Genomic DNA, 22,191 nt, shown 5'->3' with positions numbered 1-22,191 from the left:
CGATTAGCGAACAACCGAACGTGATTCGCCGTTCTAAATGTGGTGGTTTGACAAGATAACACATGTTTACCTCAGACACCAGCACGTACTCAGAATTTCCTTCTGTTTCCTTTTCTTTCATTTCACTCTTCACCGAAATTCATTTGGTATTGTAACAATAACTGCTGATAAGCATTATGTGAAATTGAAAATGTGTGCCGTGTTTTAGAATATATGTTATTTAGCCTGTCTGCCCAGACAATTACCTCTCTCTGTTTAGACTCATGCCTCAAAGACAATTATGCCTCTCTGCCTCATAATGAACTAACTTTCACTGCTTCCACTCCACTCAAGGATTACCTCTCATGGATTATAACTGGACTCTTGACCTACTTTGCCCTGGAAACCGGGGTCACAACCCAATCTCCAGACCAAAAGGGGGAATGTTGGGCCACAGTCCAGAGGCTGAACACCAGACACTGGAGCCGACGGTGAGGACAAAGGGTCGTAAAACTTTTGGAGGGAAAACATTCTCCAGCAGGCCTGAGAATCTCCCCCTGGTGGTTGGGAAATGTCCTGAAGAGCCTTCAGGACCCCCGCTGAGTTCCAAGCACCGCCCACTGAGGTCCAACTCCGACACTCAATTGGCTTAAAGCCAGCATCATCCTATGACCAGCACCTCAAGGAGGCAGAACCTCTCAGGTAGAATAAAACCACTGAGACATCAATGCTCGCTGCCATTTTCCCTGCTCTGAAGACGTCAACAGACCCCTCCGGGTCTTTCCAGATGATTTAGTTGCTAAAGGGGGCAACCAGAGTTATTTTCTTTCATTTCTTTCATTTTCTTTTATCTTAAGTCTGATCTTACTTTGATAGAGACTATTTTTGTTTTTAACTTGAAAAGGCCGTGCACAGGAACTCACTCGCTCGCTGGCCGAGCTCAGAGACTTTCTTTCCAAATCCACAGCTGCGTCAACCGCTGCTCATCCCTGCAGAAGAGACGAAGCCGATTTCGTTCCAAGAGCAAGAGACTTCGCTCTTTTCGGTCCAGCGCTGACCTCCGTTGCAACCACGAGACCCACCGGAGCACCGCTTAAGAGGCCAGGACACTGATTTGTTTTCCAGGAATCCGCCCGTTCGCACGCATCCTGAAGTTTAACGACAGATTCACTGGACTTCCGGGAAATCCGCGCCCCACGCGCAAGCAACACCGCGGAGGTCACAGTAAGAGGCTTTATTGTCTGGGCAGAGACTAGTTTAAATACTTAGCGTGTCATTTGTTTGATTGTATGTTTGTTTGTAGATCGCTGATCTGTTTTTAGCCGTGCTACACGGCGGGCCGAGACGACACATCCGGTTTCTTTGTTTACTGTGTTTTTGAGAAGAGCGCGGTACAGAGCCGGTGCTTCCTTTTTGCGTGTTACCGTCAGAGATATTGTGCGGAGATTTACATCTGTTAAAAGATAAATCTCACGTAACTGGACTGCCTGCTTTGCTAGTAGTTGTCTCTGACGATGTTTCCTGATCTCTCTCTCTCTCTCTCTCTCTCTCTCTCTCTCTCTCTCTCTCTCTCTCTCTCTCTCTCCTCCTAAACCTGTTTTTACACACGTCCCGACCTACATTTATACATTTCATGTTACATGGAGAAATCTAGATTTAACGAGCATTTATACATCTCGACGCCATTCGGCGCCAAAACCACGAGATAAGAAATCTCTTTGTCTTAAAGATCCCCTTTGTTAAGGTCAGTGACCAGCAGCCATTTTGCTTTTCGCAACGTGGCGTCACTAAGGTAACCTCCATCTTGGAAGTACGTGAATGTGACATCACCTTGAATTCGGCCAGAGGACGTCACCACGTCATTACGCCATAGCCACTCCCCTTTCTCTTTCTTACACACACACACACAGACAGGCAGACACACACGACCACACACACACATAGATACTCCGTATTACATGTGTGACAATTGTGATAAGTGCTGCTGCTGTTGTTACCATCTTTGAAATATTGGAGTTTGTTAAATGAAGAATCATTGAAATAACATTAACTTTATTTCCCCTTTTTAATAAATACTTTTGTAATTAAAGTATTTGTATTTCTGTGATTATTTGTGCATATGTATGTGTATACAGCTGGATTACTATAGCCTGTGTTCGAACTTAAAACCCTTCATTGTTTATTATATAATCATTAATACTAAATATTGAGATTATTAATATAACCTATATCATTGAGACTGATATTTAAAGATTGAATTGTTGGTCCCTGTAACCAGGGTGGTGCCCCGCGACAATAAGCAATGATTACAGATTTGTATTATTCTTAATTGATAATTTTATTGTTTTCATTAATTATTTTAACTATTATTAATGGATAACCGTATCATTTCTAATTAAATGTGTTACTATTCGTAATTAATAGCTTTATCATTTTTTGATTATTTTTAAGAAATAATTGTTATTTTAATAATCATATTTCATGATTATTAATAATTAGCCAACGTCAATTCTACTCCTACTATTGCACAACAACTGTGATCACTGTGCTGCAGAGGGGAGGAACCCGGAAGATCACACTTGTTAAAGAAATGATGTTTGAAAACGTACAAAAAACTACAGCTCCCATCATGTTTAACATTATATTGCTTCCTCATAACCGTTTGGATCAATCCCCCAAAGATTCCTCATAATCTTAAATAGGTTTTTGATCTATTCTTCCCCAACCATCAATATTATTATCGCCCTTATCGACACATATGAGAGAAATACTTGACATATTGTTGAGTTGTGTTACAAGGTTCGAATTTTAAAGATAATATGTGCAACACTTCTTCATGAAAATATGCTCCCACCAGGGAAATATAAACGTTTTACTGTGTTAACAGAAACCACTGGGTCTGTCAGCACCTCTGAATATGGACTAACAATTGAGAAAAGCTATTAATAAATGCACATGCATTTTGTCCTGAATTAAATTCCCTGAATGGATGCATATCCACATATCCAGAGAATTAGACCCAGTCTGAGTGTGATGTAATTCATCACCATTTGTGCCAGAACCACAGCTCTCCTCCATTTAACACAACACTTAAGAGGCGGTAACACAATGGATAGCATCCTCAGTTAATACAGAGATAAGGGAGGAAATCAATAAGCAGAAAATGAGGGATAAAGTCATTAAAGTTGTGGACGATAATGGCAGCGATTGTCTCTAAATATCTTTTCTAAGTTCATCTGGAGTTAAATATGACAGATTTTAGTCGTCCCATTTGAGCTGAGGCTGTGGAGAAGCTTCTTCTCTATCATGGCTTCCAATCAGGACTAATTCAAATTCTCAGGGTGAACAAGTAATTTCGAATTACATCCCTCCCCTGGCTTTAGAGAGAAACCGTTTAAGATTAAATCAGAGATTGATTTCCTATTTATATCACAGGAACTCATCCAATCCAAATTTTAAAGAAAATCTGTTCTTGTCCATCACTCCTCTCCCAGAACTTTGGCGTCCACCTGCTGAAGACGGTGCGCCTCCTGCGTCTCTTGCGCCTCCTGCAGAAGCTGGACCGCTACTCCCAGTACAGCGCTGTGGTCCTGACGCTGCTCATGTCCACGTTCGCCCTGCTCGCTCACTGGATGGCCTGCGTCTGGTACTTCATCGGACGCAGCGAGATCGAAAGCAACAGCCTCGCCTCCTGGGATATAGGTTTGTGTGTCTGTGTGTGGTGTTATTAGCAATTTTATCTTTTGAGGTGACAATTAAATGAGTGCTTTTCCTATGTACATGACACCTCATCTAAAATGTTGTGAAATTGAATCTGCACTGCAAAGGTAAAACGTTTTTACATCGCAAATTAACCCTTCCTCTTTTTCCTAACCCTCTGTTTTTGTGATTAGTTCCTGATTAGAACGTGATTAGCCTCAACACTCAATGTCCACACATGTCTGAGAGGATGCAAATGGCAGCTAACTCCCCAGCTGCTGCAACCCTGTTTGGAACAGTTGCACGTGTTTATAATTTCCAGCTCAGTAGATGTTGTACACAGACTGACAACACAATTACAGCCCCAGAGGTGGTTAGTTTTGGCCGAGCGGATCACAACATGTGCGTCTGCACCTGTACCTACTTGTGGTAAAGCATGATCTGATTGCAATAATGCATTTTGATGTTAATGGAGTAAAAATGCTTAAAAAACTCCCATTACATTGGCAGAATGGAAAATGGGGATTCAAGTAAGAAAATCATTAACAAACCTCAAAGTCAAATTTTGTCACTTAATACAATTTCCAGCGTAACGGCTCGTTAGGATTCTTAAATGATGGCTTCTGTACAAACCTCTGTAGCAGAACAATGTTTGGGCCTGAGCTGCATCACAAGCACACACATCAACACAAACAAATCATGTGTCATTTTGAATGTGAATCGATCCAGAGCTCCTGTGCACTCAGCATGTGATGTCTGTGTGCGTCCTTTTACTAAGAAAACACTTCTAATTCTGGTGATCCGTCTGCCCCTCCTACTGTGCTCACCGGTGCCAAACAACAACAATAGTGTGAGGTGCATGTGGCGACGGCGTTTAAGTGATTTAAATCTATGAGACTAGAGACATTCACTCAGATATGTTCATGGGGGAAAGGAAAAGCTTTCAAAAGGGCTTTGTCCTACTCATTATGTATTTACTGTGACTTTAACATCACACATACATTCAGGAGAGTTAACTGGGACTCTGTGGACATTGTACCAAACTGAACCATTACAAACAATTAGCAGGAGGCTAGTGGCATAGGGCTCCAGTGTGGAAGCTGTATTGGTAATTATCAGGAGCAGACTGACTCTGAAATTCGCTCGGAGATTGGCGCCAATGTGTCAGTGAATTTTGATCTGATGGTCAAATCACCATCTGGACATCATTTTTTAAAAATTCACATTTATAACTATGGACTAAAATGAACAGATTTCTTGAAACACTGCCAGGGACAAGGAGAAAATGAATTCTCATGAAACCTGAATTTTTTAAATGAAGAATTGTTCTACCTGTTTTTTATACCATTCTGTGCATGTGCAAAAGAGGCCGATGAAATGAGACGGTGTAAAAGACTCATAAATAAATAAATTCTAATCTCTGTCCATGGCAAAGAGCTCTGGGTCAGAATAATGTTAAAAAGATCAGAGTAAACCAGAGAGAAGCCCTGCAAGCTTATAAAATATAAATCCAAAGACAGAGAGGAGGACAAATTCAGAAGCTAAACAAATGACCCGCCCCGTGCATAAATATAAATGTAAGCTGACATTATCTGAGATCCGAGCATGCATTGTGTCTGGCCTCGCCTCCAAAATACACAACCACCAACACACAAGTAATTACTCTGCCCTTCCAGCCTTGTTACCGCAGCTAATGAAGCCTGCTAGTAAAGTTCATCATACGAGCATGGATGCAGTCTCATTAAACTGACAAACTATCCTGGACTGTCCCCTGATCCCCCCCCCCCCCCCACCAGGCTGGCTCCATGAACTTGCCAAACGCTTGGGAACGCCATACTTCCTGGCACCGCTGACCTCCCTGTTTGGGGTCTCCGATTCGCCGCAGGCTGCCATGATGGCAGGACTGACGAACCACAGCCAGTGGAACGGCTCCGGGTTGGAGCAGCTGAGCGGGGGGGGTTTGCTTGGCTCGGGCCAGTGGAACGGCAGCAGGGCCAGGACGCCGAGGACGCCCAACGGCTCGGGGACGATGCTCAGCGGCGGCCCGTCAGTCAGGAGCTCCTACGTGACCTCGCTGTACTTTGCTCTGAGCAGCCTGACCAGCGTGGGCTTCGGCAACGTGTCCGCCAACACGGACTCCGAGAAGATCTTCTCCATCTGCACGATGCTGATCGGAGGTGAGCAAAACACAACACGCTACGGTCACATTGTTTTCAGTGGAGACAAAATAATCCACATTTTTATCAGGATCTTTTACACAAATTGGGAAACTGTGAAGCTCTGGGTCATTAATGAAAACAAGGATTTTGAGGCTCATGAATTTTTAATCAAAGGCGAATCTGAGCAGAACAGCATAAATCACTTGTTTTAGCATTTTCGATTTCTTTCAAGGCAAAACACAGCTGACTGCAATACCAAGTTACAATAACCTAGCAAGGGCTTTACTCCTGGGAAATAGTTATTTCTCTTAGTTTTGAGTAGTTATTAAGTTCTTAAACAGTTTAAATCTCGGCAGATCACAACCTTTAACTTTCATCCTTGTCCCTCTTTCTCCGTCTCCTCTGCAGCACTGATGCACGCCGTGGTGTTTGGTAACGTGACCGCCATCATTCAGAGGATGTACTCGCGCCGCTCCCTCTACCAGACCCGCACCAAGGACCTGAAGGACTTCATCCGCGTGCACAGGCTGCCCAAGGCTCTTGAGCAACGCATGATGGAGTGTTTCCAGACGACCTGGTCTGTCAACAACGGTATCGATGTCAGCGAGGTAGGAGAATTTATATTATCTAGCTCTGAATGGCAAACAAGCTTCTGTCTGAGAATGCTGGACTTTCTGAAATGGTTGTGTGACCTTGGTGGATTGTTTGACCTTGACACTAACGATGGGATCAAGTGGCCCTAAAACCGAAAAGTGCCAGTCGGCTGATTTGTCCTCCAGGCAAACTGAAGAAACGGCTCAAAGTCATAGAGAGGATTTAGGTTTTGTTTTGATTTCCATCATACTGTTGCAGCCATCTTAATTTCAAGGATTAATGGCGTCATTGTCACAAAATCACTCTCAGTGTGTTTGGCTACAACAGATAATCCTTTCTAGATTGATAACATACTGTTGGACAGGCACTAATGTTTTGGGGTAAATGTGTTTTTCCCTCGCAGGAGTTGTTTAGCAGATAATGTCCCAGAGAGCTGTTTGATTTGGTCTTATGAGAGCGATGCGAGTAAGCCAGACTTAAGATAGACTTTAAACACTGAGAGGAACTGTTCGCTATGTGGGAAGGTGAAAGGTTTTATTTCATCCTGTTGCCTTCACCTTCCCACACACTCACAGTCAAACATGATACAGAAGGAAAAGAAAAGCTAAATGAGATAAAGACACATGATTTGCAGTTATTAAACAAATGTTCTCTCCACAGCTGCTGAAGGACTTCCCGGATGAGCTGAGGGCCGACATCGCCATGCACCTGAACAACGAGCTACTGCAGCTGCCGCTCTTCGAGTCGGCCAGCAGGGGGTGCCTACGCTCCCTCTCCCTCATCATCAAGACCTCCTTCTGCGCCCCCGGGGAGTTCCTCATCCGCCAGGGAGACGCCCTCCAGGCCATCTACTTTGTGTGCTCGGGCTCCATGGAGGTGCTCAAGGACAGCACCGTGCTGGCCATTCTAGGTAACTTACAAACACTTCAGCATAACAATTGGATGGTTTCCAACTGTGCCTAATTAGCTGCATGGAAATAAATGATTCAGCAATCAGTCAATTTTAATGAAAAAGTAAAAGCTAACTGTTTTTACTTCTCTTTTTCATTTTAATTCTTACGTTTAATCATAACATCGTTTAGCACTTTGTATTTAAAACGATAATATATCGACCATTAGTATTATTCTGTAAAGATGCACATATTAAATTGTAAAATCATCATAAAATATAATATAATAGATGTCGGACACAACTAAATGACATGGTGCTGAAGTTCAGCACCATGGACAGCACCATTTTCTGTAATTGGTTAATATGGGAGTCTCCATCAATCCCTTGTCAAGCCCCTTTTATTTCTGCTTATCCAGAGCCAGGTTTAAGAAGCAGGTAAGTACATCAATGGGCTATGCTTCGAGTTGGTGGGGGGAAGGGTTTGAGTCAAGGTTCCTGTTGGGCAAACGTGGAGTTAGAAGGACTTCTGTTTCTTGGACTCCAAACCCGCCTCGAGCAGAAGAAGCCACAGAGTTCTTTATTAAGGAATATCTTAAGAAAAACTATTTAAAATCAGCTTTTCAATTACCAACCAATTTGTGCAGGGGAGAGAATCAAGGATGCGATACCTCTTCTCTTCGGTCTATCTTGGAGTCTGGTCGGGGCTTTAAGAGCACAAGATAAGAAAGGGCTTTTACCATTAACAAGTTATTGGACTGGCAGCATTTAATAGCCAGCCAGCTTCTGTGGAGACGAACATAATGAAGGAGAGCAGCCCTGCGCTGATAAAAATCTGCAATCATTCCCATATTACGCCGTCCCTGTGGGCAACGCTCCGCACGCCGTTGGGTGAAAGATTGTGCGTGAGCCGGGAATTGATGGAACCGTTTGGGGAGCAGCCAGAAGCCCTCGAGAAATCCATAAACAACATTAATGCACAATTTAGTGAATGAATTTATGTATTTATTCTGCTTCTTGGCAGCAGTTGAACAAACTGTAAACAGCTCTGATCTATTATCACCTTATAAAGTTGTTGTTATAGTCACAGCACTGGCCAGCAGTTACACATGTACTCATCCGGCATATAAAAGGCAACATTAACATAGATTTGGAGTTGTGTTGCCTTCTCATGCATGTTAATCCTGTGGTCAGGCTTATTTTTAGCTCCTGAAGGAAATATCAGGCTCTTCAGCTGCTGAGACAAGCTGGCAAGCTGAACTGCGGAAGACAAATTCCCAATTAAAAACCTCAGCATTAGTTATCCCAGTTACCTACAAATACCAGAAAACCAATTATAAACATCGAGACACAGTTCCACTCAGACGAAACTCTGCAACTCGGAAATTCACATAATACAAACTAAACAAAGTACAACATGTCTCCAGTAGTTGAGCTGATTAAACTGCTCGAACCAGAGGCCTGTCACTGCTCCAGAATAAGATTCTCTCAGGAGCCGAGTCTGACAACACTTCCATTCTGCACAACACGGATGAAACGGAATCGATAAACACAAACAGACTCACAAACAGGCGCTGGAGTCAGATCAGGCCCATATATTGCAGAGGGAGCAAATTGGCAATACAGTTTCTCATGTTAATGATCTAACTGGTAAATAATGAAGTGACGGCTGCCCACAGAGGAAAGAGGCAGAACTGATTAGCATACCTGCTGCTTATGTGCTGTACCTGCACGTGTATGTGCACAAAACACACACACACTTTCCCCTACAAAGATGCAAGGACACACGTGAACGCATAAACACACATCCTTTCCTTCTCTCTCTCTCACACACACATTTGTGCACTCAAATTATTTTGGCTTTGCCCCTTTGGATCTGCAGCTGTGGAGCTCATCCACTCAAATAACAGGAAGAATACAAAGAATATATTGCTGCAATATTCTAAATTACTTTTATGGTGGAAAACACCAAACTACTTAAAATAACAAAGGCCTGTTCCATTGAAGTTGATGATTTTTTGCCGTGTCACTGTTTTCCAGGCCGGGGCGACCTGATTGGCTCTGACTGTTTGACGCAGGAGGAAGTGATTAAGACCAACGCGTGTGTGAAGGCGTTGACCTACTGTGACCTGCAGTACATCAGCCTCAAAGGCCTCCGCGAGGTGCTCTGCCTGTATTCTGACTACGCCCAAAAGTTCATCACAGAGATCCAACACGACCTGACATACAACCTCCGGGAAGGACACAACACGGAGGTACGCTGATGGAAACACGATCACGCAACTGGAACTCTTTGGTTTTAAATGTTACACATAGTTTCTGTGTTTCATCAAACATGTGAATAAGCCCAATGTCCATCCATCGCTGCTTTGAAACCTTGATCTTTACATTGTGTCTGGTGCCATCTGTGGATCCCTCTCTCCATCTTTCCTTCACTCAAAACCCTGAGATATTTTTTCATTCCCTTGTGGCAGCAATGAAGATTTTATTAAAGTCACATCCTGGAGATGCAGCACAGTTTTATCCAGTGTCCTTAGAGGAGATTCTGGCTAAAACCCATAATTAGACTCCTTCTGTTTTTCACAATCGTCTCAGCTGTGCGGTGATCTCCTCCGGCCGGCATTTAACGCAGCGTCGGCGTGATGGCTTTGCACTTGAAAAAAAAAAAGGATAGCCATCTGGACTGGGAGTGAGGAGAAGGCTGGGGCTTCTGCTCGAGATGCAGCCAACAGAGAGAACTTGAGTTAAACATGGATGATTCCAGTGCCATTGATTTACAGATGGAACTCAGCTGCGGCGTTCACATGAATAATCAGCGCACACTGTAAATTCCCACGTCACATTATCTGTTTGAGTAAGCCTGGTAATCAGAGCAGAGATCCAAGGGAAACGTCAGGAGAACACACACTGTGTGATCATAATCTAACGACTTGTGTTTTGACCAGAACATTAACACCTGGCCATGGTATCATTAGATGAACATCACACACTTAGATACTTTGGATACTAACAAATAAGTGCAGCTTACTTAAACTGCAGTGGACTCAGGTATTATATAATAGCTCCAAATCTAATGAAAGACACTATGTTAAGTAGAGAAAAAAAATCTATCAAAGTCACAATAGTAGAAACATGTATTCCATTTCTTTGCAGCATTTTAATGTGCTGATTATTTCCCTAAAAAGACATGTTTACATTTATATCAGAAACTAGCCACAAAAAAGTAAATCTGAAAGTCTCATCTGTCACCATCACATGGATTTAGCTGACACCAGCCTGAAAACACACACAAAACAAACACACACACACTCACACATTTAAACACGTGCAGCTGGAGCAGTAGTGCGTCCTCCACCGAGCGTGGCGTGGCGCTAAAAATAGCGCTGTCAGATGGGAGGAGGAGGGGCGGGGTCATCCCTGCCTGGATAAATATAGAGGAACAAACAGATGGAGACGAGTCGCAAAAAACATCAGGACGAAAAGGAAGCTCAGGGAGGGAGAGGAGAGAGGAAGAGGAGGGAGGAAGAGGAGGGAGGAAGAGGAGAGAGGAAGAGGAGGGAGGAAGAACCACACTGATGTTTGCATTCATGTGCCGACTCACACAGAAAGAGACATGCCGCATCACACCTTCATATCATAACACAGCATATTTGTCTTTGCTGAATGATGCAGAGACACACACACACACACACACACACACACACACACACACACACACACACACACACACACACACACACAGGGCCCATATGAATGTGCAACATCCCTCACATGCTTCACCCGTATTTCACTTTCTTTACACCCACAAAGACACAGACTGGTTGATGCCCTTATTGTGACATGCTGCAGTGCATATCAAGGGTGGCACGTGCTGCTCTGTCTCTCTCTCATACACACACACACACACACACACACAGACACACAAACACACAAACACTCACTGAAACTCCAAACAGACCCTTCCCCGCTCCGACCCCTCCAGGCAAACTTCTGCTAAAATTAAACCTCCATGATCTAAAAATACCAGCCGGACACGTGAGTCAAAGACTGGATGGGGAAGACAACAAACAGAGGGGGGGTGGAGAAGGGGAAGGATGGTGGTGACAGGGGAGGAGGAGCAGGAGAAGAAGAGGAAGAGAGGGGAAGGAAATGAAGGGAGGAGATGGGATTTGTTTGCCAGTTTTTTAATCAACGTTCAATTTCATTCCTGTGAAGATGAAGGGAAATATTAGTCTGTTAGCTTTCCCCTCCATTAAGAAGATGCTGACTGCAGGAACTTTATTCTGAAAGGGCGATCTGCTTGAATATGGCTTGTCAGGAGTAATGAGCATCTTTTAAAGGTCGTCCATTTTTTTAAATTTATTCTGAGATTAAAAAATGAAGCCTCAGAGGAGCTGCGTGTCTCTGCTCGCTTGGTTCTGAATGAGAACGCTCTTTCTGCAGCGCAGCCGATAAACTGAATGGAGGTCGGCCATCGCAGCCTTTGTGAATTGCAAGCACTCGTCTACGGCTCAGCAGCGCCACCACCTGGTCGAAGAGCTCCACCTCAACACTCTCCTCCTGTTTCTGAGCTCTCATTAATTCACAAGCTGTGTCCCAGTTCCATCCCAGCTACTTAATTCAGGTTGTGAGTCTGTCGGGTGTGTCCTCTTGAAAAGTTACACAACATCCTGAATGTGTGAGAGCAGCTTTTTACCTCCGGTGTCTGGGTTTTCAAAACAGAACTTTCCATGATAAGATGAAATGAGAGCATATCTCTGATGTTGACTGTGTAAGACCTTCTTCATTGTTGGTTTTCGTTCTTCAGGCAGACTGCGAGAGCAACGGAGGATTCGTGAAGAAGCTTCCCTCCATCAAGGAGGACGAGGAGGGGTCCGGATCCGAGGGGGAGCGCTCCCCCCTCACCAGGATCCCCTCCCTCGGGAGCCTGGGCCGGGGGCTGCGCTCCCCCCTGCGCTCCCCTCTCCGCTCCCCGCTGCTGCCTCCGAGACCGTTCAGGCCGTCGGGCGATCACGCTCGGCCCGCCAGCCTGCAGATCCCCGTGGTGAGCTTCAGCTGCCTGCGGCCGGACCTCAGCCCGCGGTAGGAAACACTCACTGATTAATCGAGCAGGCGTCAGAGGGGATATGACTTATCATTTCTTGATTAATTACCTTTTTGTCCTGTGTGAAACTCAGCGTCTCCCTCCTCCTGTGTGTCCTCAGGTTCGTGGACGGGATCGAGACAGAAAACCGCAGCGCCACAGCTCCGAAGTTTGATTTCTCTCCCAGTGCATCTCCGAGTTTCTTACCCAGCCCTGATACAGCCTCCCCAGGTGAACACACACAAACCACCGGACCACGTTCATTCCTTATTCTAAATGACAACGTCAGCCTTGGATTCAGTGACATGTAATTGAATGAATAACTAATCTGTTCTTAATTATCCGCTGTAGAAGCTCCTATTCACTCAGCATGTGTGTGTCCACAGGGGCCCTGGATGATGGGGACACCATGCAGACCATTGCTAAGCTCAAACACGAGGTAAGGCCCTAAAAATGTGTTACAGAGCAAAACAGTGAAAACCAAAATACAATTTTAAAAACTGAATAAACTTAAAGGGTTAAACGAATAATGCAGAGCTACTGTACAGACAGAATTGGACGTGTGAGTAACCTTCTCCTCACATTTTCCAGATGAGCGTCCTTTCCCGTCAGGTGACAGCTGTGAGTCAGGAGCTGCAGGAAATGACGCGTCTTCTCAAGCCGCTCTTCCACAACCCTGCCATGCTGCTGACACACAACGCCGTGACTCCGCCTCCCAGCATGTCTTCGCTCAGCTGCTCCCCGGCCCCGCCCCTTCTCACCCAGAACACACGTGTGGACGGGTCAGACGAACGGAACCGTCCGGGCGTCCTGATGCCGGAGCCGTCCTCTCCTCAGCTCAGCATGCCGGTGCTCCGAGGAGATCCGTGTTCACCTCCCCGACATTCTCCTCCTCTTCCTCATCACACCCACACGCCTCCCCACGTCCCCCATTGCTCCGCTCCTCCGTCACTCAACAGCTCTCCCCATGAGCACGCAGCCTCACCTCATCTTTACTCCTCCTCCTCCATCCCTTCTCTTTTCTCATCAAGCCACCCATCATCAATCAACCCCCTCTTGATGCACTTATCAGGACCTGGTAGCGAGCCACAATCACATCTCCAGCTCGTGTCCCAGTCCCAGCTCCAGTTCCATCCTCAGTCCCAGTTCATGCCCCAGTCTTCCCTTTCCCAGCCTCACCTCCAGCCCCTTCTCCAGCCCTCGCACCCCCGAGAACCAATCCTGAACCTGCAAGAGATGGAGTGGGGGGGGAGCCCCGCTCAGATCAGCTTCGTGGACGAAGGACAGCCCACAGCGTGAGCCGAGGAGAACGAGGCACTGACACTTGCACGGGACTGACAGACTGGGACCAGCATGCACCACACGGCTTACTGCATGACAAACGTTTGCCTAAAGTTTGGCCTGTGAGCTACGATGTAAATACATTGATTTGAAAGGATTCTCAACTATGATCATGTGAACCAGGTGGAAGCAGATCTGACAATAAAAGAGTTTGTTTTACAGTTTCACTTTGGTTAGTTACTTGAGTTACTCAAGTTGGTACTTTGGCGGAAAAAGAGAAGAATCGATGTGAAAATCTGTGAATGTGAAAACACTATTTACACATGACACACACACACAAACACAGTCTTTCACCAGTCAATCAAGAATCAGTTAAAGTTGAGTTCATTTTCTTAAAGACAGATCGATGGATAGTGAGGCAGATGGCGCCCTGCAGGTGGCGTCCTGCAGGTGGCGCCCTGCAGGTGCCCTTGTGTTTGTGATGCTCATTGAAGACCCCCCCCATCCCCCCAGGAACCTGCAGGAGTGAAGCACTCTCCCTGGAGCTTCTGAAGCACAGAGGAACTGTCATCAGTGTCTGGATCTCCTTTCACTAATCCACCAGGTCCTGCTCTCCACCCGGGTGGAGTCACAGCACCTCAGGTAGGAGTCAACTCAGTCCCTGTAACACTCGTTCCTGCAGCTCAGGTGCTTCTCGACCTGTATTTGATGATTTTTATGACTTTGGCTTCGGCTCAGCTCCCTGTGTGCAGCAGCAAATGACTGGACGTGTATCATTAAGAAAACAATGTCCAAAACATGATGGCTCACTTTCAATGTTTGTATATTAGGTCTAAATCAAGTGGAAGTCAATGCGATGCATCTTTAGCTGCAGTTCCTTTAATGACTACTAGAGGGCAGTGTTGTCAATGCTACCAGTCTAATTATAGTCCAACTCTACAGAAAAAATTTGAATCTGTTCATGTTTTAAATAAATAATTAGGCTGTGAGTTACATGTGATTATCATAGGCGCCACAAGGGGGCAGCATTTCCCCACTGAAAATAGAACAACAGCCACGACTTCACTCTTCTCTCAAGGTTCAGAGGTTATCTACAGTTTGAAATGTCAGATTATAGCAGATTACATCTAACCTGAGTGAGAGGAACGTATGAAGATATGGCATCTAATGACCAGAGCTGCAAAAAGAAAAGAGAAATATGCAGTTAATTTAATTTAATTTAATTTAGGAGTAAAAATGCTTCCAGCTTCTCAAATCGCAAAATTGGAAATTTTTAGGTATTTTTATCAAAATGAAAATTAATACAGGTAATAAAAGCTGGTTTGTTTTCACTGAGGCCTAGTGAAAGTCCTTCAGCATATCAACACACAAACACACACACACACATACACACACACACACACACACACACACTGACACACACACATACAGCTCTTACTCATGGTGAGCGACTTGTGGTGAGCTGTCCAAGGCGCTTAAGATGATGTAGGACAGATAAGTGTTGGCAGTGGAACGCACGCACACATGCACACACACGCAAACACACACACACACGCACACCACAGAGGAGGAGCGACAGGAAGGCAGACAGGCTGAGTAGTAATGATAGGTGACTATTCTTCCATCTCCAGCAATGCTGACCACTGTGAGATCCAGAGCCGCCACTTTAACGGAAACACATAAATAAACGTACAGAACTTGTACAGTAAGTGATGGATGGAGAGAAAGTATGTGAAGTAAACAACAAACTTTGATGTCCTTCTTTAAAGCATTTTACAATTAAATCTTCTGCTCATAAAACAATGAAAAGAACATTACAAAAATACAAAATATAAACTTTGCATTAAAAAGACCAATAAGCTTCTGATAAGCTGTCACTGAAACATTTACCATTTTGTGTTTGCTTTGATTATTGTATTGATCAGTTTAGCTTATATGGGCAAAATAAACTTACGATACATACTTATATATATATTTCCCTTTCCTTACCCAGACCTCGGTTTTCAAACACCTAATAATCTTTAAAATAACATTTTGTTGCTATCCACATATACATTTTTAAGTTTCAATTCTTACTCATTTATCTCCTATAATTTATTCTTATATATTCACTATGTAATAACAAATGCTTTATTCATATAGCACCTTTAAAAACATGTTTTACAAAGTGCTTTGACTGAAAGCAGACACAGGACACTCTGAAAATGCTTTTATACAAATTAAAGCAATGGATCAAATAAAAATAGTGTTTTGTTTGAATCTCCATTGGTTATTGTAGTAATGTGTGTGTTAAGTTTTAGGCACACACTTGTTTCCACAGAAGGGGGGGGGGGGGGGATAAATAATGTAAAAATTAAGTCATTGTACTTTTTGACTCACAATAAAGAAAAGCATGTGTTTATTTGTGGCTTCAAAGACATTCGCTGGAGGGGCCTGTTCCCATCTGGCCCCGGGTGGAGATTCCTCTGCCTCACTCCTCCCCACCCGGGTGTAACGTTTCATATCAACGTGACAATGCCACATTGTGGGTCATGGTTAGCAGTCGTAGTGAAGCAGGAAGTATTCACACGCACGGGAGAGGTTTGGCCTGGAATGTTCACAAAATTCCCAAAAGGCAAATACTTTTCAGGTTCAGTCCTTTAACTTGAGGTTGTTGTTTTCATTCTCACCACTAGGCGGCAGACAAAGAGCTTCTCTCTTATGTCCCATTTTTGAAAATCATATTCACCTTTGAACGTTTCTCTTCAGTGTAGTTGTTCCTTCACTTCCTGTTCGATCACATTTGTCTCAATCTGATCATCAGTCACCTTCTCCTAACCTCTGTCTTCTGGTCCTCCTCACAGCATCTGGGACATCAATTCTCCCTTTTCTAAATTTGTCATCACATTATTCATTTGTCTTTCCACCAAAAAAAGATGGAAGCTCTTTTTTCCCCACGTTCTATTTACCTGAGGGCTTCATATCTGGGATTGTTTGAATAAATTATAACTTAACGTGTGTCATTCTGTCTCCAGGTTTCCCTCCCAAAGCCCATCTACCTCCTCCCTCCTCCTCCCTCTTCCTCCCTCTTCCTCCCCCCTCCCTACATGTGTCATTTTACTGCTCTTTACTCAGCAGGCAGCAGCAGTCCCTCCTCATCTCTCCTCGTCTTGACATCTCCCCTGCCTGCTCTCCTCGCCTGGCCTGTGCTTTCCTTACTTTGTTGTCCTGTTCTACGAAGGGACACGTTGGAAAACCCTTATTCTCTCAGGCTGGATTCCCTCGTTTTCGCCAATGGATGGAGTTTATTCCCCAGCAAGTACAGCGACATCCTGAAAAGTGAGTGAGCGTTTACTTAAAAGTTGATTGGAGGATTTAAAACTTGGGAAACGTTGATAAAACGTTCAAATAAATGAGTTAAAATGTTAAAGAAACAGGTAAATAGTGCAAATATTGTCTCTGGCAGTTTCGATTATAGCTATAAAATATCTCACTATAGCAATAGATAAATTAAAACAGTAACTGTACTTGATTTAAACTGGTTGGTTTTATTATACAATTAAAAATAACCATAACCAGATGTAATCGGATACATAAAAATTATACTTTTTAGTTATTTACAGCCTCTCTTTATTAAGTATGACATGAAACGTAGTTTTAATTGTCAACTGTTTTGGTTTTTGACGTTAAACTTGATGTAGAGTTATTTAATTAGGACCAATTAAGGTAATTTAACAAAGTTATCAATCGTGATTCAAGTTTTAATATTGTAATATATCGATTTTATATATTTTTTAATGGATATCAGTTTGGTCGCTCTCATGCACTTGACAGCTTCATGCTTTTTGCTCATGACAAATCTGTCTCATCTTTTCTTCTTCACAGCTTTTACCTGTAACTTCAAATTAAAATCTAATTTTCTCACCAAAGCTTTTAAATCTGTCTCCAAACACAGAAATATGCTGTTAATGACAACTATTTTGAGGACAACTAAAAATATTGTGTTGATTAAAACTATTAATATATAGAAACAAACATGGATAAAAAAAAGAAAATTAGGAATTGATTCTTTGGAGATGTTTTACGGTTACTTATGAATATTTCATTTTGATGATAGTGTTTGTTTTTGACTTTTAGAACAACGTCTTGTGGCAGGTGTTGTTTAATAAATTGTAGAAGCTGCTGTTTGGTGCTAGAGAAATAAAGTTTTATTTATATTATTAAATTAGGCAAAAAACGAATGGAGTTTGGTCGAGTTTTACTTTATTCAGGCCAGACCCAATTCAAAATTCCTACAATATAATAAGTGAAACAAATACATATCCATTATTTTCTCTTTCCTCTTGTTTAAAACATCAAAATAAAACAACAGAATAAATGAAAAGTGAGCAGTTGACTGTTTGGAGGTTTTTCACGTTCACTTAACATCGATTCACTTTTGATTACTGTGTGTTTTGGACTTTGAGGAGAACTTCCTGTAGCGTGTGTTTCTCGCCTCAAGCTTCGGTTCGGTGGATCCCTGCTCCAACTGCAAGTCACTCACGCCAAACTCAATTCAAAATACCTTCAATTTACCACTGGCCTTCTTTAAAGGGACGTAACCCGCCCACCGTGTTTAATAACCTGCAGTTAAACGGATCCTTTCCACAGGCGGCTCATTGGTCAAACACAGCTGCAGCTATTACATTAATAATGAGCCAGGGTGCGTTTGATTTACTGACCCATTGAGCGTTAACAATGGGTGACAGAGCCATTATTTAATCATGTTAGCTGCACCTGTGTTTGTCAGGTGAACAGGCCGCGCTGCTAACATCACTGTCAGCAGGGATCCAGCTGTAAAAGTTCACTTTCAGCCACAATAAAGTAAGTTATCATGGATTCATGTCTCCAGAATTTACTGGAGTATCCTCAAAATATTGCCAGTATTTAATCTGTGTGTGTATTTGCTCGTCATTAATAACAATGAACGATAAATAATAGTCTTTACATGGATTTGAATGGAGTTCGTTGCCAGAAGCTGAAGGAGCAACGTCTGTGAAAACAAGTTTAATAATTAAAGATGTTCCAGTTATACAAAATTAAATTATATAAGATTATAAGAGTTTCAGGAACAAAATGTGACTTCATGATGTTGTGTTAAAGCTTAATGTGATGTGGCCCAACAACAACAGAGGAACAACCACTATGACCCTGATGTGGCTTTGTTGTATAAATATTGATAAGGGTCATTAATGTTAATTTCACTCGTACACTTTGATAGATGGTTTGAATTAAATGTACTTATTTTACATAGGGGGGAAAAACTACAAAACATTTTTAAAGTTGTATTAGCTTCTAAAAGATTGATTTTACTACTTTGAATATCTGATTTGATCACAAATATTAAACATTGTATACTTAATAATGCTAAGTGGCCATATGAGTTTATTTTGGTTTCCTCTATATGGTCACGTAAACTGTTAAAAATGTCATAAATAACTTTTAGATCCTTTTACTCTGAGCTGTGAGGGAATGCATGTTTTATTAATTATTGGAGTGAAAATGTTTCTATTGAACACATTATTAGTTTCCGAGTCTGGGATCGAATCAGCTTGCTTTACATCACTATCTATGTGTTCGGAGGTGTTACTGGGTTTTCCCTGAGGCAAGTGATTTAGTTTGGGCTCTCGTAGGAAGTTTTTGTTTCGGCCTCACAACCACATCAGTCAATCCTTCTAGAATCAGATGTTTCACCTGCTTCACCCACTCATCGATCCACTGAACCACCATTTCTTTACCCAACCAGCCTTCAGCTCCTCTCCTAATTATGGGTGGGATTCCCTGGAACCTCTCAAGGGCACTCAGGTGTCATCAGCCCCCCCACTCGGGTGACCCCAGACGGAGAGGATCCATGGTAAACCCAATTATACTTAAGCGCTCCAAGAGACCCCCCCCAAATTAGACCCTGCCTTAATTAATTTGCAGCCGCCTGCAGTGCTCTGTGCGTTTCTGTGCGATTCCTCAGTGGGAGGCTACTGGGAGCGACTGTACATTTGGCCTCCATGTGTGCTGGTAAAGTGAACAGGAGTCTGTCGCTGGGAGTTTGCTGCTTGAAGTGGTTAGAGTGTGTGTGTGTGTGAGCAGCAGACACTTTTAATAAACCGAGTCTCAAGTGTAGTAAACACCTCCGTCCACCGAATTACTGATGTGAAATATTGACAATACATCTTTTTAAAACAATTATTCTCCTGAATCCTGGACAGTTTCTCATTTTCCAGACTCAGAAATAATAAAATAGGAGAAATAACTTTATTTGTTGACCTGACTGTGACCCAGAGACATTACATCCTCATGATGGCTCACGTGTAGGAAATGAAGCAATTGTCAATCAACTCTTTTTTATTAAATTTGACTAAAGTGCTTCTTGCTTGTATCATCAAGCTTGTAGACGGAACATCTTTGCTGTTTAATTTGTGTTATTTTGTTCCTGACAGTCAATAGATAACACAATTAGAGACTTGACACATTATTTTTTACTGTAAAAAATTACATACATTACATAGACGCACATCCTTTCCGCATCATTTAAATAAACACCAGTATTGATATGCTGCCGAAAATAATGTTAACAAGCTTCTCCAGCTAAAAGAAATGGTTCAATTCAAAGTTTATCTGAGCATGCACAGAATGCACCACAATCATCCTTTTTATTCCCTCGCCACATTTTTGTGTCTCCTCATTAATGACTTAAATATCTGGTTAGCGATTATGAAGGAGGGACGGGGGCTGATTATTATCCATTGCCCAAATATTCCAAAAATGTGTTTATTGAAAGCAGGGCGAGCACCAATAGATGGAACCAGAGAGAGAGAGAGAGAGAAGCAATCTGTTAAGGATTTGTGTTGTTTTAAAATGTGTGATAAAACCGTGTTGTGTTATTGGCATCGTTACCTTGTTTGCTGTGTGTTGATTTGAGAAAATCACTGACAGAAATCAAGCGTCCTCCACCGAGGGAGAAACTGAGCTCCGCCAGGGGGAAGAGGAAATTGCCTCAGTGGCTTGTGGGTTTTCTAGTGGACTGGAGAAAACTCAGTAATGATTCAATCTTCCCTGATAATATATTGATAAGGAAATTAGAAAAGAGGCGTGTGGGACAGGCAGCTGGATCCAGTGGGACAGAAGGACGGACAGAGATGTCTTTTACAGCAATGTCCCCAGACCTGAAACTAGAGAATGAGACCGTAAAGTCGTTTTACTGATCTGACTCTGTGATCAGGACCAGTGTGTGATCAGGACCAGTATGTGGTCAGACCCAGTTTTCATTGAAGATTAAGATTAAGATGCATTTATTAGTCCCAAACACATGCACAGACATGCAAAGGTACACTCATGCAGGTAGGGAAATTTAACTTCTGCTTTTGACCCATCTGGTGCAGGACACACAGTTGTGTCAGTGAATTTCATTTATCTTTTCAAATTAGAAATTGCGACACGTCTCGAGGAAAGGAAATTAGAAATGTCTGAGTCAAGCCTGTCACGACAGACTGGTTCCCCTTTACAGAGGCTACAGCCCCCCTCTGCTTCCAGTGTTTGTGCTAAGCTACGCTAAACCCCCTCAAGTCTCTGATATAAGCACATGGGGACAGTGAGGAAGGTCAGAAGGTGGAAAACTGCAGCAGACGAACTAAACAGTTGAACTTTCCAAATGTGAGGTTCCACTAACGCGTCACTGTTCAGTATCGATGGAGCCTCGGGTCCAAAGTTTGAAATTCAAGCTCAGTTACGTAAGTTTCAGAGAGAAACTTTCGGCTCCACTCTGATACTTATTTACTCATTTTTTTCCGTGTTTGTGTTGGACTGGCTTTTTTATTATTTTTTTTTTTATTGGCAGCAATTAATTTTGCATTTGTGTGTGTGTGTGTGTTTTTATTATTATCATGTGTCGCTTTCGGGTTCAGATTCGTGTGTCTGTGTGGATTTACAGTCATACCAGAGGAAACCGCACAGTTTGTGTGTGAGGCACGACAACACAAAGCAGAGCGAGCCTTTCCAGAGAAATGGTGCAGAGTTTATGAAGCAGCGCGTGATGCTGCAGATCTCCACTATTCATGCACATTTATATTCTTTCCACGCTTCGATGACTTTTGAATGCAAAACAAATGTTGTTTTAAGCTAAAGTTCTTTGACAGAACAACAAAGCAAAGAGAATTTATCATTTTTTCACAACGACCTCAAAGCTCAACAAGTAACAAGTTCAGTCCTTTTATTTTTATAACACAAAAGAAACACATTTATCTGTCTTACTGTTGTCCGGTTGTGTTAGTGGTTGCGTTGTGTCCCGTCATGTCCCGTCATGTGTTGTTTGGATCGTGTCCCTCTCTTCACCCCCCCCGTCATCACGATTGGTCCACGACAGCAGCATCCCACTCACACCACAGGCTTTACCATGGAAGTGAGATGATTAGTCACTGTATCATGTAGCTGCATGTGTTGGTATCTTGTTTAAATACTGACCCTAATATCACCTCTGTCACAAAAAACTGTATTTC

General features: G+C 42.9%; 1 protein-coding gene across 1 annotated transcript in view; it reads left to right on the top strand.

Moving 5' to 3' along the window:
- Positions 1–13,908, top strand: part of LOC133933793 (potassium voltage-gated channel subfamily H member 8-like) — a 29,523-nt gene extending 15,615 nt beyond the window's left edge. Inside the window, exons 7-15 of the mRNA XM_062381017.1 lie at positions 3,474–3,681; positions 5,475–5,855; positions 6,246–6,445; positions 7,092–7,341; positions 9,361–9,575; positions 12,128–12,402; positions 12,525–12,634; positions 12,790–12,842; positions 12,995–13,908. Coding sequence (XP_062237001.1) covers positions 3,474–3,681; positions 5,475–5,855; positions 6,246–6,445; positions 7,092–7,341; positions 9,361–9,575; positions 12,128–12,402; positions 12,525–12,634; positions 12,790–12,842; positions 12,995–13,702 — 2,400 coding nt within the window. The 3' untranslated portion in view covers positions 13,703–13,908. The remainder of the gene's footprint in view (positions 1–3,473; positions 3,682–5,474; positions 5,856–6,245; positions 6,446–7,091; positions 7,342–9,360; positions 9,576–12,127; positions 12,403–12,524; positions 12,635–12,789; positions 12,843–12,994) is intronic.
- Positions 13,909–22,191: the final 8,283 nt, after the last annotated feature.

The sequence above is a fragment of the Platichthys flesus genome, chromosome 22 (genome assembly GCF_949316205.1).
Source record: "Platichthys flesus chromosome 22, fPlaFle2.1, whole genome shotgun sequence".
Lineage (NCBI taxonomy): Eukaryota > Metazoa > Chordata > Actinopteri > Pleuronectiformes > Pleuronectidae > Platichthys > Platichthys flesus.
Note: the sequence above shows the minus strand (reverse complement) of the source record. Positions and strands in the feature narration are given on the sequence as shown.